General features: G+C 48.2%; 1 protein-coding gene and 1 pseudogene across 1 annotated transcript in view; both read left to right on the top strand.

Moving 5' to 3' along the window:
- LOC115619025 (SUN domain-containing protein 3-like) overlaps positions 1 to 9,133 on the top strand; it is a 100,947-nt gene extending 91,814 nt beyond the window's left edge. The window contains 7 exon segments of the mRNA XM_030511043.1: positions 6,197 to 6,281; positions 6,676 to 6,791; positions 7,598 to 7,685; positions 7,688 to 7,741; positions 7,744 to 7,754; positions 8,257 to 8,343; positions 8,999 to 9,133. Of these exon segments, the coding sequence (XP_030366903.1) occupies positions 6,197 to 6,281; positions 6,676 to 6,791; positions 7,598 to 7,685; positions 7,688 to 7,741; positions 7,744 to 7,754; positions 8,257 to 8,343; positions 8,999 to 9,133 (576 nt within the window).
- A 2,103-nt stretch (positions 9,134 to 11,236) lies between these two features.
- LOC115619026 lies at positions 11,237 to 12,349 on the top strand (annotated as a pseudogene).
- The last annotated feature ends 7,071 nt before the right edge of the window (positions 12,350 to 19,420 follow it).

A 19,420-nucleotide genomic window follows, 5' to 3' on the forward strand; every position in this document is an offset into this window, starting at 1 on the left:
ACATATTTCACATTTCGCAGTTGTCATTTTAGCTATTTCTGGCATTTTTACTGATACTATTTGTCTCCTTAAAAATGTCACTAATGCTTCTGCTCCCCAATGACATTCCTTATGTTTTGTCTGCATTATTTCCCTCATTATAAGTGGTGGGATACTACTTGACCTTGTGATGTCACCCACCATCCTGCTAGATTCTTCTTTGCATTCAGCAACTTCCCTAATTTCTCATCTTCCTCTGAATATTTAGGTTTTTCTTTTGGTAGAGCTATGGTTTTAGTAGGGATTAATGCCATTTGGAAGGCATCTCTTTTTTCAATCCTCCTAGCTGTTCTGTCTGCTAATTTGTTTCCTATAATTTCTTTTGTATTTCCTGACTGATGTGCTTTACAGTGCATGATTGCCACCTTAATTGGCTTCTGGACTGCTTGTATTAATGTTAAGATTTCTTCTTTGTATTTAATACTTGTTCCCTGGGAGGATAATAGTCCCCTTTCCTTCCACAGGACTCCATGAACATGTACCACACCAAAGGCATATTTTGAATCAGTCCAAATATTCACTTTCTTTCCTTCACTCAGTTCTAATGCTCTCATCAAGGCTATCAGTTCTACTTTTTGAGCTGAAGTAGTGCAAGGTAAAGACTTTGCTTCTATAACTGAATTCTCAGTAGTCACTGCATATCCTGCATATCAAATTCCGTCCTCCACAAAACTGCTACCATCTGTGTATAATTCCCAATCAGGATCATCCAGTGGTCTATCCTTTAAGTCTTCTCAACTGGAATAGGCATGTTCAATGGTCACCAAAGAGTCATGTTCTAATTGTCCTTCTTCCTGTATGGAGTTCAAAAAGACTGCAGGGTTAATCAGGTTAGTTGTTTTCAAAATAACATCATCTTGCTCTGTCAAAATCATTTGGTATTTCATCATTCTGCTAGGGGATAACCAATGACCCCCCTTTTGTTCTAAAACAGTAATTGCCATGTGTGGTACATATACTAAGGCTAGCATGTCACAGAAAATAGGGACTTCAAGATACACAGCTCCTAATTTCTAAGCTAACACAGCATCTTGTGCTAACATAGAGGCTTACTTCTTGAATCAAGATGTTCCTATAGGTAACAGCTTCATAATCAAACACAAAATATAGAAATGTATAGTAAAAATTAAAATAATCTACAACATGCTCTCTACTTTCTCTTCTGCTCTCTTCTTTCTATCCGGCTCCCCCCCCGCTATCCTCTCTCACTTCTGCTTTCTACTTTCTCTTCTGATCTCTTCGTCCTATCCTGCTCTCACCCCTACTCTCCTCTTTCACTTCAGCTCCTTATTTCTCTTCTACTCTCCCCCCTTGCCCTCGTCTCTCACTTCTGCTCTCCTCTCTCTTCTGCTCACTTCCTATTATCCTGCTCTCCCCCCTGCTCTCCTCTCTCACTTCAGCTCTCTTCTTTCTCTTCTGCTCTCTTCTTTCTATCCTGCTCTCCTCTCTCACTTCTGCTCTCATTTTTCTCTTCTGCTCTCTTCTTTCTATCCTGCTCTCACCCCTGCTCTCCTTTTTCACTTCTGCTCTCTCTTTCTCTTCTGCCCTCTTCTTTCTATCCTGCTCTCCTCTTTCACTTCTGATCTCTTCTTTCTCTTCTACTCTCTGTTTTCTATACTGCTCTCACCCTTGCTCTCCTGTCTTGATTTCTTCTATCCTGCGCTCATCTTTCTATCTTGCTCTCACCCCTGCTCTCCTCTGTCTTCTGATATCTTCTTCTATCCTGCTCTCTTCTTTCTATCCTGCTCTCCCCCTGCTCTCATCTTTCTCTTCTCTCTTATTTCTATCCTACTTGCTTCTTTCTATTCCGCTCTCCCTCATGATCTCCACTTTCACTTCCGCTCTCCTCTTTGACTTCTGCTCTGTTCTTTCTATTCTGCTCTCTTCTTTCTCTTCTGGTCTTTTCTTTCTACCCTGCTCTCACCCCTGCTCTCCTCTTTGACTTCTGCTCTCTTCTTTCTATTCTGCTCTCTTCTTTCTCTTCCGTTCACTTCTTTCTATCCTACTCTCCACCCTGCTCTCCTCTTTCTCTTCTGCTCTCTTCTTTCTCTTCTGCTCTCTTCTTTCTATCCTGCTCTCTTCTTTCTGTCCTGCTCTTACCCCTGCTCTTCTCCATCACTTCTCTCTTCCTCGTATCCTGCTCTCTCCCCTGCTCTCCTCACTTCGGCTATCTTCTTTTTATCTTGCTCTCGTCTGTCTTTAATGCTCTCACCCTGCTCTTGTATTTCTCTTCTGCTCTGTTCTTTCCATCCTGCATTCCCCCTGCTCTCCTCTTCGGCTCTCTTCTTTCTCTACTGCTCTCTTCTTTCTATTCTGCTCTCCACCCTGCTCTCATCTTTCTTTTCTGCTCTCTTCTTTCTATTCTCCTCTCCTACCTGCTCTTATCTTTCTCTTCTGCTCTTTTCTTTCAAACCTGCTTTCTCCCCTACACTCCTCTCTCACTTTCTTCATCCTATGCTGCTCACTTCTTTCTGTCCTGCTCTCCTCGCTGCTCTCATCTTTCACTTCTGGTCTCTTTTTTCTCTTCTGCTCTCTTCTTCTTCTTCTGCTCTCTTCCTTCTCTCATGCTTTCCCCTCTGCTCTCCTCTTTCACTACTGCTCTCTACTCTCACTTCAGCTCTCTTCTTATATCCTCCTCTCTTCTTTCTGTTCTCCTCTCCCCCCTGCTCCCCTGTTTCACTTCTACTCTCGTCTTTTTCTTCTGCTTACTTGTTTCTATCCTCTTCTACCCCTGCTCTCCTCTCTCACTTCTGCTCGCTTTTTGTATCTTGCTCTCTTATTTCTTTCCTCCTTTCCCCCTGCTCTCGTATTTGTCCTCTGCTCCGTTCTTTCTATCCTGCTCTCCACCCTCTCTCCTCTTTCACGTCTGCTCTCTTCTTTCTCTTCTGCTCTTTTCTTTTGATCCTGCTCTTTCCCCTGCTCTCCTCTCTCACTTCTACTCTCTTCTTTCACTTCTGCTCTCTTCTTTGTATCTTGCTCTCTTCTTTATTTCCTGCTGTCGTGGTTTGAGCCCAGCCGGTAACTCGGAACCACGCAGCCGCTCGCTCACTCCCCCCTTCTTCCTCCCCCCGCTCCCGGAGGGATGGGGAGGAGAATCAAAAGAATGTAACTCCCACGGGTTGAGATAAGAGCAGTCCCGTAACTAAGGTATAATACAAAACCACTACTGCTACCACCAATGATAATAACGATAAGGGAAATAACAAGGGGAGAGGATACAATTGCTCACCACCTGCCGACTGATACCCAGCCCGACCCAAGCAGTGATCTGGCCTTCCGGGTAACTCCCCCCAGTTTATATACTGGGCATGACGTGCTGTGGTATGGAATACCCCTTTGGCTAGTTTGGGTCAGGTGTCCTGTCTCTGCTTCCTCCCGGCTTCCCCTCCTCCCTGGCAAAGCATGAGACTGAGAAAGTCCTTGGTCGGAGTAAACATTACTTAGCAACAACTGAAAACATCGGTGTTATCAGCGTTGTTCCCAGGCTGAAAGTTAAAAAACACAGCACTGCACCAGCTACTAAGCAGGAGAAAAATGACTGCTGTAGCTGAACCCAGGACACCTGCTTTACCCCTGCTCTGCTATTTGTCTTCTGCTCTGTTCTTTCTATCCTGCTCTCACCCCTGCTCTCCTCTTTCACTTCTGCTCTCTTCTCCTCTCTTCTTTCTCCTCTGCTCTCTTCTTTCTATCCTGCTCTCCCCCTTGTTCTCCTCTCTCACTTGTGCCCTCTTCTTTCTCTTCTGTTCACTTCTATCTATACTGTTCTCACCCCTGCTCTCCTCTTTCACTTCTCCTCTCTTCTTTCTCTTCTGCTGTTTTCTTTCTATCCTGCTCTCTCCTCCTGCTCTCCTCTCTTACTTGTGCTCTCTTCATTCTCTTCTACTCTCCTTTCTATCCTGCTCTCACCCCTGCTTGCCTGTCTCAATTCTGCCCTCTACTTTCTATCCTGCTCTCTTCTTTTTAGCCTGCTCTCCCCCTTCCTCTCTTCTCTCACTTCTGCTATGTTCTTTCCATCCTACTATCAGCCCTTTTCACAGGTGAAGTTCCAAAGCACTGGAGGCACCAATCGCCCTAGGTGCTTGCCAATATGATCCCACTCACCCTGCCACTCATAACTCTCCAGCCTCCCAGAAGGTCTCTTGATGGTCCTCTTAGATCATCATTTAACCTTAGACAAGACCTGAGCCCGACCTTGCTTACTTCTGAGATCAGATGAAATAGGGTGTTCTCAAGGTAGTATGGCCATGGGTAAAACACACGCTGTATTTGTTGCAACATGCTGATCCCCAGCAAAAGCTGCAGGCAGGTATCAAGGGTATTCAAAGGCCATCCAAAACCTTTAGAATTCTCAAATGCTGCTGTAAATAGTCTGATGGGGGAGCGGAGGCTGTGAGGGAATGTCTCCTTCATAGATTGACCCTCCAAGGGGAAAAAAAAGATGTGTAATTGCTAAAAAATTCCATTATATGCCTCCCAAAGTATAGAGGTGATGGCTATGCTGAGAACGCATGCCAGATCAGTTTCATGATCAATAATTTTATGGTGTTACAAGTCATTACCATGCAGTACAGTGAAACAATAACGTTAGCCCAGGCCCCCCAGCTGATAAACACTAAAACAGCAAATACTGGCTGCAAGTAAGGTACGACATGCTGAAACTCCGAGACCAAGCACAACTCTGAGAGCAAATAAATCAACATTGTGATGAGTGACTATTAATTCAAAACAATGAATGCTTATCACAAATACATTTTGACACACTGTTGTGGTTTAAGCCCAGCCAGTAACTCAAAACCACGCAGCCACTTGCTCGCTCCCCCCCCACCTTCTTCCCCCCACTCCCAGAGAGATGGGGAGGAGAATTGAAAGAATTTAAATCCCACGGGTTGAGATAACAACAGTCCAGTAACTAAGGTACCATACAAAACCACTACTACCACTTATAATAATAATGATAAGGGAAAGAACAAGGGGAGAGAATATAAAACTAAAAGGGGGAAAGGAAATGAAAACAATAAACACAAGTGATGCACAATACAATTGCTCACCACCCGCCGACCGATACCCAGCCCGACCCGAGCAGTGATCTGGCCTTCCGGGTAACAACCCCCAGTTTATATACTGACCATGACGTGCTGTGGTATGGAATACCCCTTTGGCTAGTTTGTGTCAGGTGTCCTGTCTCTGCTTCCTCCTGGCTTCTTGTGCCCCTCCTCACTGGCAGAGCATGAGAGACTGAAAAGTCCTTGATCGGAGTAAGCATTACTTAGCAACAACTAAAAACATCGGTGTGTTATCAGCATTGTTCTCAGACTAAAGTCGAAAGCATAGTACTGCACTAACTACTAAGGAGAAATATAACCGTTACAGCTGAACCCAGGACACACACTCTGGTCAGATCTTTCGTTATCTCAACCCTTCAAGCCCCACATTGGGGGCCACAAAGGACTGTCGTGGTTCAAACCCAGCCAGTAACTCAGAACCATGCAGCCACTCACTCGCTCCCCCACTTTTTCCCTCCCCCCAGCTCCTGGAGGGTTGGGGAGGAGAATTGGATGAATGTAAATCCCATGGGTTGAGATAGATAAGAACTGTCCAATAACTAAAGTATAATGCAAAACTACTACTACTACCACCACTAATTATAATAATGAAAAGGGAAATAACAAGGGGAGAGAATATAAAGCTAAAAGGGGAAAAGGAAAAGAAAACAGTAAACACAAGTGATGCACAATACAATTGCTCACCACCTGCCAACTGATACCCAGCCCAACCCAAGCAGCGATCTCCCTTTCCAGGTAACAACCCCCAGTTTATACACTGGGCATGACGTGCTGTGGTATGGAATACCCCTTTGGCTAGTTTGTGTCAGGTGTCCTGTCTCTGCTTCCTCCTGGCTTCTTGTGCCCCTCTTCACTGGCAGAGCATGAGACTGAAAAGTTCTTGATCGGGGTAAATGCTACTGAGCAACAACTGAAACATTGGTGTGTTTATCAGCATTGTTCTCAGACTAATAGCCGAAACACAGCACTGCACCAGCTACTAAGAAGGAGAAAAGTAACTGTTACAGCTGAACCCCTTGGCTGGCCTTGCAGGGGAGCTGCTTGTCCCGTTCCTTTTCCTGCTAACAGGCGCTCTCCTTTGTGCTCCTTCCCAGGCTGTTCAAGAGATCATCAATGAAGTCTTGGAGAAGCTGGAAGAAAGCCAAGTCCCAATGACTGATTATACCCTCAAATCATCAGGTGCCATGCCATTGTACAAACAAGCTGGTTCCAAACTGCTTCCTGTGCAGACTGACAAGACAGGCTTTGGAACAGGCCCAATGGTAGGAGAGAAGAGGTGAGAAGTCAAGGGCCACCTCATGCCCTAAAAATGTACCCACTGCTGGACTCTGGAACTGGCCAGACCCCATCTGAAGAGCAGAAAGCCTAGCTGACATTCTTGTCTTTTTCCACGGGACCTTACCACAGCTTGATGAGTCCCTGCTGTGTGTTCCAGAGGGATCATGCCAGGAAGAAAAAGGGGAATCCCACTGCAGGAGATAGATAGAGGACTACTTAGAACCATTTCTCAAGTGAACAGTGCAGTATTCCTCCTGACATTGCTCAATGATCGTGCTCATGTTTTAATTTCCAGGGGCTGCTGTCATTCCTGAATACACAAGTCCATCTTTCTGAAATACAGCAGATAAAATTATCTTGCATTCCCTGCCAGTGCTGGATTATGTGAGGTGTCCTGAGTTTATTCTTGAGGTAGGAGCACTTCTTAGTGGAAAACAAAAAGTAGGGGAGGATGCAAACATGCTGCTGGGAGTTGCCTTTACCCTTGTCTTTGCTCCTCAAAGCTTTCTTTTCCTGTCACATTCTTCCATGGACCCACTCACTGTCTCCCTGCTGAGTATTTCCTCTCCCAGTGTGCCCCAGGTCCTCTGTGCAAGCTTCTAGCAGGCAGGCTTGGTCCTGCAGCCTTTGTCTTCCTCGTCCCTGTGCAAACTGTCAGCATGGCATGGAAGGAGAATGGCAAAGCTGCCTGCAGAGGTCTGGGGTGTGAGCTCGCTGGGGTTCTTGGTGAGCACAATTGGGCACTGAGAGCCCCATGATGTGTTGGCAAGCCATCTTGGCACTGTTCCTGAGCTGCCTGCACAAGCTGAAGAGTTGGCTGGTGCCAGGGGAAGGAGGTGGGACTGGATGAGAGGGAGCCATTGCTTCCCCTGACAGGAAAGGCTCATCCAGGGTGGCCCTTAGTGTCCATCAGCTCTGGGCAGGTGCCCTTCAGCCACACCACCCCTTGCTTGTTCTTGGAGAGTTGCTCTGGACTGGGAGAGGCTGGAGAGCTTTTAAAAGTAGCACACCCAGCTCCCTGCCATCAAAGTGTTTCTGCAGTGCTGAAAGGGTCTCGTGATGCATGAATTTTCATGACTGTTGCTCTGTTTGGTACTGGAAGGGTCTGACCCAAGGCATTGGCTGGCCAGATCAGTTCTTACTCTATGATGCTTGTGGCAGGAACAAGAGACAGGGCGCCCTTCTCCATTCATCTGGGGCACTTCTTCTCCTTTCAGAAGGAAAATAATCTAGGAAACTGCTGGCCCTTCCATGGAAGTCAAGGACAGGTCCTCATCAAGCTCTCTGTGCCAATCATTCCCAGAGCGGTCATGTCTCAGGGACGATGCTCCATGGAGACAGTATCTCCAGTGCTCCAAAGGACTTGCTGTCTATGTAAGCAATTTCTCTGAGTGGGGGGCGGAGGGTTTCACAGCATTTCTAAGCAGGGGGTGAATATAGGTCAGACACCAGCAGCCTGCGGCTTCCTCCTGCCTTACAGAAAAAACAAGTTCCTTGGAGTTGCTCCCTTTCCATTGGATCCCTCTTTTATCCAGTATACCACACAAAAGGAAGCTTCTGAGGCAAGATGGTGCTCCAGGAGCCACAGGGAAAAGGAGCTGGCACAGTGCCTGCTCCTGGACCTTCTTGGCTCCCAGTGCCAGTGGGCATTTGTGATTCTCGGGTTACCCCTCTTACCCTGGGAATGTCTGCTCCTTTTCTGACTGACAGCCTAGACTTGTTGAGTAGGCAAGTGTAGCAGCATGCTGCCTAGCTGCAGCTTCTCATCTTTTCCTTGTGCTCATCTTCCTTGGACTACGTAGCTGAAATAAATCAGGACTTCACCAACAGAAGTGTACCAGGCTCTCATGTTTTCTCCATCACCATCTTCCTCTAGGGCGTGATGGAAGAACAGGAGGAGCAGTTACTGGGACAGTTCACTTTCCTGGTGCCGCTGAATCCCAGTCAGACCTTTCAGCTGAAGGTAGGGGGACAAAGAAGGAGGAGAACTGAGAGGAGAGTTGGCTGGGGAGAAGCTTCCATGCCAAAGAGCTCAAGGCAGCTTTGTCCTTGAGCATGTGCCACACTGGCCTCTTTTCTGCTTTAACCTCCTAATAGCGTATGCCTGGAATGCCATTCTCCTTCTCTTTCGTTTTGGGTTTAAACTTCAGTGCTGACAACCATTGCAGTCAAAACTGAAATCAGCTTGGCTCTGGACTCCAGGTGCCTACAAGTGGCCGCATCCCATAGGAAACACTGCTACTGGCCTGCTCATTAAAAACTAGAAATATAGGGTGCTCTGAGGATTCTGTTTTTGCTGGCAGCGAGTAGTGATGGGGAGGCCATTCTGTGTCATGGCTTTCGAGACATGATAGGGACACCACTGAGTCTTTGACTGGGGAAGCATGTGCTGCAAAGCAGGCTAGAAGTACTTGCCAATCGATTCACTGAAACTTCTGGTAGCTGCTTCTTCCTTTCCTGTCCTTATGGCCAAATGAGGTAGAACAGGAGAAGAATGTCTTGACCACGACAGGTCTGAAGCCCTCGCAGGGCAGCCGGCAGTCAGCTGTTGAATGAGTCCATTGCACTATGTCAGTAATCAAATGCCAGAGAGGAAAAAGCAACTCATCTCCTTTCAGAACGTGCTCTCTGGGTTTGTGAATTACATCATGCTGCAAGTGCTGAGCAACTGGGGCCACCCAGACTACACCTGCCTATATTGACTCAGGGTGCACAGTGATCCTCCAAATGACATGGGGAAGGTGTCACTTTGATTCGGCAATAAAGTTCATTGATTGTCGTTGAGTCTGTTTTGCCTGTGATGCTAATGGGTAAGAGAGCTCCTGTCCTTCTCTCCACCCACAAGCTTATGGGAGACTTCCTTGGAAGAAGTGGTGATGGAAAAAGGACCCCAAAACCACACAAAGACCCCCCTGACACCCCAGGGACACCCCAAATGGCAGAAAATAACTCCATTGGACCCCCCAAATTCCCTCCCTGGGACCCTAAAATTTCCCCCAGGGACCCCAAAATTGGCTTTAGGGGATGCAAAATGGCCTTCAAAGACCCCAAAATGGCCCTAAGAGACCATAAAATGGGCTTCAGGGGACCCAAAATGGCCCCCCAAAGACCCTAAAATATCTCTTAGGGACCCCAAAATACCAGCCCCCAGGTTCCCCAAAATACAGCCCAAGTATACCCTGAAAGCCAGGGACCCCTCAAATGGGGTGCAGGGATGTCCAGATCCCTCCAGGGACCCTAAAAATTGGCCCCAGGGGATGCAAAATGGTCTTCAAAGACCTGAAAATTGCCCCCAGGGACCCCCAAAATTACTCTTGGGGACCAAAAAATGCATTTTGGGGACCCCAAAACAGCCCCCAGAGACCCCCAAATCCTTTTGACCTCAAAATACAGCTCAGGGACACTCAAAATGGGCCTCAAGGTCCCCATAATTTAGCCTTAAGGACCCCCCAAATCATTTTGACCCCCAAAATACAGCCCACAGACCCCCAAATCCCCCCAAAGGCCTTCAAAATGCACTTTGGGGAAAAAAAATGGCCCCAGGGATCCCAAAATACCCCTCAAGGACTCCAAAAAAAACAGCTCGAGGATGCCAAATAGGCCCCCAGTGACCCCAACTCCCCACAGGGAACCCCAACTCCCCAGAGACCCCTCAAACAGGTCGCTGGGACCCCAGCATCCCCTCTGCCCCAAGATCCTTAAATGGCCTCCAGGGATGACAAAATTGCCCCAAGGGTACCTGAAAATTGACCCCAGGGACCCCAATATGGGCCTCAGGGACCCTAAAATGGCTCCAAAATAACCCAAAATGATTCCCAGAGACCCCCAAATCCCCCCCAGAGATCTAAAAACTGGGCATCAGGGGACACAAATTGCCCCCCAGAGAAGCCAAAATGGCCTCCAGGGACCCCAAAATGGGCCTCAGGGACCCCAAAATCCTTCTGACCTGAAAATAAACCCATGGGATGCATCAAAATTGCTCCCTGGGACCCAAAAATTCTCCACAGGGACCTCAAAATGGGCTTCAGAAGATCAAAAGTGGCCCCCAAAGACACCAAAATACAGCTCGGGAATCCCAAAATTATACTTAATCACCCTCAAAATCCCTGTGACCTAAAGAAATACCCTGGGGACCCCAAAAATATAGCTCAGGGACCCCAAAATCCCACAGGTACCCCCCTGGCAGCACATGGAGGCCCCAAACAGGGCTCAGGGACTCCCAAATTCCCCCAAGAGACCCCCAAAATAGGGCTCAGGGACACAAAATGGCCCCAAAGACCCCAAGGTATTTGGATGCCCAAAATACAATTTGGATGCACAATATTGACTCCAGGAACCCCAAAATTGGTCTCACAGGGACCGAAAAATCCTTCTGACCTGAAAAAAATACCATGGAAATCCACTATCCATCTGGTGCCCTGACCCACCTCCCCAGACTTACCTTAATCCTACAAGGCAGACCCTGTGGTCCCTCAGGACCCGCCTGCTTGCTGCCAACCACCCACTCCCTGAGGAAGGACCGGGTGTATGATGGGGCTGGTAAGCAAGAAGCCTGTGAGGATACATTTACCAAAGGCCTCTATTATTCGGCACAATAGGATAACATTTCTGAACATGTGGAGTGAACACAAACATTCCTGTATGAACATGATCATGACAGATATAAAACAAAATAAAAAAAAATAAAGGAAAAGCCAGCCATGAGAAAAGCTGGGAACAGCCTGTGAGGGCAGATGGGCAGCTTACTGCTTCTGAAGGTGAACCCACTGAATCAGTGTCTTCAATGTTTTTCTGAGCTCCTGGTTCTTCATGCTGTAGATGAGGAGGTTCACTGCTGGAGGAACCACTGAGGTGTCATGGTCCCCCCGCAGCCCAACGGCACTCATGTGCTGATGGAGATCACAATGATGAGGAAGGTATGCTCCGGCTGCAGCGCCATCATCCAGCTCCTCGACTGGTTTGAGCTGCCCGACTGCTTCGTGCTGGTGCTGGAGTGTCCGGAGCCATCTCAGGATCTCTTTGACTTTATCTTGGAGTGAAGGTTCCTGACTGAGGATCTGGTGCAGGGGGTTTTTCTCCAGGTGCTGGCAGCTGTGCAGCACTGCCACAGTCACCAGAGATCTCAAGCTCATCGACTTCGCTTGCAGCACCTTCCTCAAGGACATGGTCTACACCAAATTTAGCAGTGAGCCCACAGCCAGGGGGTGCTCCTGATACCAGGCAGTTTGTGAACAAGAGTCACGTGCTGGCGATGGGGTGGTGTGTCACACCGAGTGTGTGTCCCTGTGGGGCCACCAGTGCAGCCCCCGCATCCCCGGGGATGCTCGGGCAAGGATCCAGGAGCAGGCAGCATCCTCCTGATGAGCTGTGCCTGTATCCTGTTGTAGGAACACCTGCATACACCCCACCAGAGTGGTTCCGCTACTGCCACTACCACGGCTGTCCAGCAGCGATCTGGTTTCTGGGCATGCTGCTCTATGATATGGTCTGCAGGGACGTCCCCTTCCAGCGCGATGAGGACATCATCGGCGGGCAGCTCTTCTTCTCTGTTGGTAGGTACCCTGCTTCACAGAACAGGGGGAGAAGGGGATTTGGGAGACGGCACTGGCCACACAAGCATCCCTCTCCGACAGCTGTGGAGGAGGCTGATCTCCCTTGGTCAGCTGGGGGAGGCGGCACATGTCCTGCCATCCTGCTCTCCTCCAAAACGTATCATGGAGTGGGAGGTTTGGGTGCAGCTCTGAACACACTCAGGCCTGGGCGCTGCGGATGGTGGTACAAGGTGGGCAGGAGCCTCCTGCGACTGACTGGCGGTTCCCAGGTTCTCCCCAGAATGCCAGCACCTCATCAGGTGGTGCTTGTCCATGCACGCTTGTTACAGACCATCACTGGAGAACATGTTCAACCACCCTCGGCTGCAGACATCCCCCTGCCCCAGGAGACAGCCTCTCTCCGCCTACACAGCCTGAGCCAGCAGCCTGGCAAGTAAGCAGGGATGTGGTTTTTTTGGGGGTGTGGGTTTTGGGGGATTTGGGTTTTTTGGGGAGGGTAGGTATTTTGGGGGGGGATTTGGGCTTTTGGGGATTGGGGTGTTTTGGGGGGGTTGGGGGGTTGGGGGTTTTATGGGGGGTTGTTTTTTAGGGGGTTTGGGTTTGGAGGGGATTGGGTGCTTTTTTGGAGATTGGTTTTTTTTTGAGGGTGTGATTTTGGGGAGTTGGATTTTTTTGGGGGGACTTGGGGGTTTGGGGTGTTGGTTTGGTTGGAGGGGGGCTCTTTTTTACTCCTGCCCCTTTTTTTTTTTCCCCCAGGGTTTGTTTGTTTTGTTTTTTGGCGGGAGGCAGTTAGGGGTTTGGGGTTGGGTGTTTTTGGAGGGGATTGGAGTTTTGGGAGATTTGGTATTTTTAGGGGATTTTGGGTTTTGGGAGATTTGGGTGGGTTTTGGTGGGGGGTTTGTTTTTCTGGGGTGTTTTGGGTTTTCTTTGGGGGATGGGTATTTTGGCGGGGGTTTTTTGGTAGGGAGTTGATGTTTTTGGGGGGTTTTGGGTTTCTGTGAGGTTGGGTGTTTTTTGGGGACTTTTGCAGTTTTTTGGGGGAGTAGGTTTTTGGGGGTTGGGTTTTTGAGGGGATTGGGTGTTTTGGGGGATATTGGCTTTTGGGGGGTTATTTTTTGTGAGATTGGGTGGTTTTGGAGGTTTGGGGTGGGTTTGGGTGTTGGTTTTATTTTGTGGCTTTCTTGTTGGGCTTTTGGTTTGTTTTGGGGTTATTTTTGGTTCTTGTTGGTTGGTGTTTTTTTGTTGTTTTGTTTTGGGTAGTGGTTTTTGGTTTGTTGTTTTATTTTATTTTTTTTTGGTTGGTTTGGTTCTAGTGTTGGAGGCTCCCAAGTGTCTTCTGACCTGATGAATTCAGGACTATAAGAGGATCAGCAACATTATTGCAAGAAAAGCTTCAATGGGAGGAAACTGATTGAGGGGGGCAGGTCCAGAGTGGTGTGTCTGCTCTGCTGTCACCGTTCATGAGTGCCTTCAGTTGTGATCTGGGCTGTGCTGGAGGAAATAATTGAATTTTCCTACACTGGTGCTTTTCCAAGACTCTCCTGAATATCAAGTTCCTTTTCAAGAAGGTCAGAAGACACGTGGGAGCCAAGCCAGGTGATGCCTTGCCTCTGGTGCCTCCATCTCACATGGAAAGTTACTGTCCTGGTTTTGGCTGGGACAAAGTTAATTCTCTTCCCTGTAGCAGTGCAGGGATGAGGTTGGGCTATAGCCAGAGAACAATGCTGGTAACACACTGATGGTTTAGTTGTTGCTCAGTAGCACTTACCCTGGTCAAGGACTTCTCAGTCTCTCATGCTCTGCCAGTGAGGAGGGGCATGAGAAGCCAGCACGGAGCAGAGACAGGATCTGAAGGAAAAGCAACAAGCACTGTGGCTACTCCAACCCCAGCCACAAGCACTGTTATTGCAACCCCAGCAACTGGCACTGCGGCTACTCCAACCCCATCAACAAGCACTGTGGCTGCTCCAGCGCCAGAGACAGGCACTGTGGCTACTCCAACCCCATCAACAAGCACTGTGGCTGCTCCAGTGCCAGAGACAGGCACTGTGGCTACTCCAACCCCATCAACAAGCACTGTGGCTGCTCCAGCGCCAGAGACAGGCACTGTGGCTACTCCAACCCCAGCAACTGGCACTGTGGCTACTTCAACCCCAGACGCAAACACTGTGGCTACTCCAACCCCAGCAACTGGCACTGCAGCTACTTCAACCCCAGACGCAAACACTGTGGCTACTCCAACCCCAGTGACAATTACTGAGGGTACTCCAACCTGGCAACAAGCACTGCATCTACTTCAACCCCAGCAACAATCGCTCTGGCTATTGCAACCCCAGTGACATGCATTGTGGCTACTCTTGTTATTGTAAAAGTTGGTTGGAGAAACTCTCTAAGACTCAATTTGGAGTTTTAGAAAGCAGGCATTCTTTGTTGCAGCGCTGGGTGCACACACGAATAGTTTCACAAAGGTGAGCGTGCCCGTTACTTGCCAGTGGCAGCTATATATTTAACATACTCATGCATACTTACAGCGTTGCCAGGAACTAATTATAATATTTGCATCCTAATTAAGCATGCACTTTCTTGCTGAGTGGGGGTCTTTGGTGGTCATCGATAGTCTTCCTCACTGTGTTTACTGAGTGACCTCAGTGCTTGCACATGCTTGCAAGGTCCTAGTGCTGAGTTAGCAGTTGGTATGTCCTTGCTTCTGTTCTGTTCCAGTCTTGCTCCATGCAGGGTGCCACTCTGCTATCTTGAAGGCTGGCATCCTTGGTCTTATTTGCTGTCTCCTTAGTTGTTATCAATCAGTCCTGTGATGTTCCTTCTCCATCAGCCGAACATTCCTTTCTCTCTATGTGTTAGTAAGTTAGAGCAGTTTGGTCTATTCTACTATGTTAAAGGCACACACACTATTGTTAGTTTAAAATTTAAGCCTACATTTCCCCCCTTTGAGACTTATAGGATATACATATATCCTGTAAGTCTCATTCTATACCCTTTACCCATATTTGATTCTAATACACCATCGTGACCAGCAACTAAAAAATTGAATCATGATATATGCAAGGATACAGACACAAATTATTACCATAATGATCACAAACAAGTTTTTTAACAATATCCGATTTGGTAGCCAAGAAGTAAGTCCATACCATAATTCTTCAAATCCCCAGTTAGTATCATCTCTGATGGCCTGATGTAAGATCTTTGTCTGCTTCCAGATTTCTGCTGGATCTGTGGATATTCTGCCACTCTGGTCTATGTATGTGCCAAGAGCCATACGGTTCTGCAATGTTACCTGGAATAGGCTGGATACCTCAATCTGTAATGCCTGTATAGCACCTGGGAATGCAACATCCAGCGTACATGTTCCAGTCCACCCTGTGAAAAGGGCCTTTCTAGCAGTATTATTACACAATCAATACCACCATTTCCACTCTGGAGCATTCCAATAGCCAATTTGGGGTCCCTTAATCTGGAGTTTTATTGTCCAACTACAGTCTGGGTAATGTCCTACCCAAGATATTAACAGAGCTAAGAGTTTTACCCAGTGCCAGCAGGTATTGTCTGAGATCCTGTTCTCCCTGCAAAGACATATCACCAGGAACAAAAGGCAGTTGGTAAGATTGCCATACATCAGTTCATATGGACTTGCATGATTCCTTCCGGGCTGTATTTGTATCCTAACAAAGCAATTGGTAGGGCTTGTAGCCAAGCTAAACAAGTTTCTTGACATATTTTACTTAATTATAACTTGAGTGTCTGTCCTGGGTTCAGCTATAGCAGTCATTTTTCTCCTTCTTAGTAGCTGGTGCAGTGCTGTGGTTTTGACTTTCAGCCTGGGAACAACGCTGATAACACTAATGTTTTTAGTTGTTGCTGAGTGGTGTTTACTCCGACCAAGGACTTTCTCAGTCTCATGCTCTGCCAGGGAGGAGGGGAAGCCGGGAGGAAGCAGAGACAGGACACCTGACCCGGGCGGGACAGGGGGGTATTCCATTTGCGTGCGGCCATCGAGAACTGGCTCTATGGCCGCACGCAAAGACTTGTGGTAAACGGCTCGATGTCCAGTTGGAAACCTGTAATGAGTGGTGTCCCTGAGGGATCGGTGTTGGGACCGGTCCTGTTCAACATCTTTGTCGGTGACATGGACAGTGGGATTGAGTGCACCCTCAGGAAGTTTGCTGACGACACCAAGCTGTGTGGTTCGGTTGATATGCTGGAGGGAAGGGATGACATCCAGAGGGACCTTGACATGCTTGTGAGGTGGGCCAATGCCAACCTTATGAAGTTTAACCAAGCCAAGTGTAAGGTCCTACACCTGGGTCAGGGCAATCCCAGGCACTGCTACAGGTTGGGTGGAGAAGAGATTCAGAACAGCCCTGTGGAGAAGGACTTGGGGGTGTTGGTTGACGAGAAGCTTAACATGAGCCAGCAGTGTGCGCTCGCAGCCCAGAAAGCCAACCGTATCCTGGGCTGCATCAAAAGAAGTGTGACCAGCAGGTCGAAGGAGGTGATCTGGACCCTCTACTCTGCTCTTGTGAGACCTCACTTGGAGTACTGTGTACAGTTCTGGTGTCCTCAACATAAAAAGGACATGGAGCTGTTGGAGCAAGTTCAGAGGAGGGCCACGAGGATGAAAATAAGGGGGCTGGAGCACCTCCCGTATGAAGACAGGCTGAGAAAGTTGGGGCTGTTCAGCCTGGAGAAGAGAAGGCTGCGTGGTGACCTCATAGCAGCCTTCCAGTATCTGAAGGGGGCCTATAAGGATGCTGGGGAAGGACTATTCCTTAGGGGCTGTAGTGATAGGACAAGGGGCAATGGCTTCAAACTTAAAGAGGGGAAGTTTAGATTAGATATAAGGAAGAAGTTCTTTACAGTGAGGGTGAAGCACTGGAATGGGTTGCCCAGGGAAGTTGTGGATGCTCCATCCCTGGCAGTGTTCAAGGCCAGGTTGGACAGAGCCTTGAGCCACGTGGTTTAGGGCAAGGTGTCCCTGCCCATGGCAGGGGGGTTGGAACTAGATGATCTTAAGGTCCTTTCCAACCCTTACGATTCTATGATTCTATGATTCTATATTAAGGTCCTTTTGAACCCTTACTATTCTGTGATTCTATGATTCTATGATTCTATGATACCACAGCACGTCATGCCCAGTATATAAACTGGGGGGAGTTACCCGGAAGGCCCAGATCGCTGCTCGGGTAGGGCTGGGTATCGGTTGGTGGGTGGTGAGCAATTGTATCCTCTCCCCTTGTTATTTCCCTTATCATTATTATTATTAGTGGTGGTAGTAGTGGTTTTGTATTATACCTTAGTTACTGGACTGTTCTCATCTCAACCTGTGGGAGTTATGTTCTTCCGATTCTCCTCCCCATCCCTCCAGGAGCGGGGGGAGGAAGAAGGGGGGGAGTGAGCAAGCGGCTGCGTGGTTCCTAGTTACCAGCTGGGCTTAAACCACGACAGTTCTTTGTGGCACCCAACGTGGGGCACGAAGGGTTGAGATAATGACAGATCTGGCCAGAGCATGCCTAATCGTATTTGTGATAAGCATTCATTGTTACTACTCGTCACAACGTTGATTTATTGGCTCTCAGAGTTGTTGCGCTTGGTCTCAGAGTTTCAGCATGTTGTACCTTACTTACAGACAGTATTTGCTGTTTTAGTGTTTATCGGCTGGGGGGCCTGGGCTAAGGTTCTTGTTTCACTGTACTTCATGGTAATGACTTGTAATACAATAGACTCGTTGATCATGAAACTGGTCTGGCTTGTTTTCCCAGCGTGGCCATCACCTCTATACTTTGGGAGGTATATAATGAAATGTTTTACCAATTGCATATCTTTTTTTTCTCCTCGGGGGGTCAACCTACAAAGGAGACATTCCCTTACACTCCCCGCTCCCCCACCAGCCTATTTACAGCAGCATTTGAGAGTTCTGAAGGTTTTGGATGGCCTTTGAATACCCTTGAGACCTGCCTGCTGATTGTGCTGGGGATCAGCATGTTGGCAAACATATGGAGTGTGTTTTACCCATGGCCATCCCGTCCTGGGAACACCCTATTTCATCTGATCTCAAAACTTAAGCAATATCGGGTTCAAATCTGGTGTAGGGTTAGACGACAATATAGGAGGACCACCAGGAGATTTTCCCTGAGGCTGGACAGTCATGAGTGGCAGGGTGTGTGGGATAGCATGGGCAAGTATCTAGGCCAGTGGGCCCCTCCAGTGCTTTGGAACTTCACCACTGAACAAGTGCAACATCCGGAAAAACTAGTAAAACACTTAAACGAGGTGTGCTGTCATCCTGGTTATATCAGAGAGGGACAAATCATGGCAACATGCTGGGGCTTGGCCTACACCTACAGAGCCCTGCTTAACACTATCCAGCAACTTCAAAGGGAAAAAAATGTCTCTGGATCTGATGGCAAAGCAACAGACAATGCAGCTACTCCAACTCCAAGCACAGCAGCTACACCAACCCCAGTGACAAGCACAGCCGTTGCTCAATCACTTTGGCAGCAGAGTGGAAGCCACAGTTAGCTTTTACTTGGAGGGGCCTCCAGTACACTTGGAATCAACTGCACCAGGGGTGGAAACACATCCCTACCATCTGCCATGGACTGATCCAGACTGCACTGGAAAAGGGGCAAGCTCCAGAACACCTGCAGTGCATTGATGACATTATAGTGTGGGGCGATACAGCAGCAGAAGTTTTTCAGAAAGAGTGGAAGATAATTCAAATCCTGCTGAAGGCTGGCTTTGCCATAAAACAGAGTAAGGTCAAGGGACCTCCACAGGAGATTCAATTTTTGGGAATAAAATGGCAAGATGGACGTAGCCAGATCCCCACAGATGTGATCAACAAGATAACAGCAATGTCTCCACCAACTAACAAGAAAGAAATACAAGCTTTCTTAGGCGTTGTGGGGTTCTGGAGAATGCACATCCCAAATTGCAGTCTGATTATAAGACCTCTCTATCATAATGTGACATGGAAGAAGAATGATTTCAAATGGGGCCCTGAGCAACAACAAGCCTTTGAACAAATTAAACAAGAGATAGATCATGCAGTAGCCTTTGGACCAGTCCGGACCGGGCCAGATGTGAAAAATGTGCTCTATACTGCAGCCGGGGAGAATGGTCCTACCTGGAGCCTCTGGCAGAAAGCTCCAGGGGAGACTCAAGGTCGACCCCTCGGCTTTTGGAGTCAGGAATATAGAGTATCCGAGGCCAGCTATACTCCCACTGAAAAAGAGATACTGGCAGCCTATGAAGGGGTTCGAGCTGCCTCAGAAGTGTTTGGCACTGAAGCACAGCTCCTCCTGGCACCTTGGTTGCCTGTGCTGGGCTGGATGTTCAAAGGCAGGGTCTCCTCTGTGGATAGGCCGGTAACGGAGGTGAGCAGAGGCCACAGATCAATGGGCAGAACTATTGCCTGAAGCAGAGCTTAGGCCTTTTGGCAACTATAGGGTTACTTAGCAAGAGCAG

Source organism: Strigops habroptila, chromosome W (genome assembly GCF_004027225.2).
Source record: "Strigops habroptila isolate Jane chromosome W, bStrHab1.2.pri, whole genome shotgun sequence".
NCBI lineage: Eukaryota > Metazoa > Chordata > Aves > Psittaciformes > Psittacidae > Strigops > Strigops habroptila.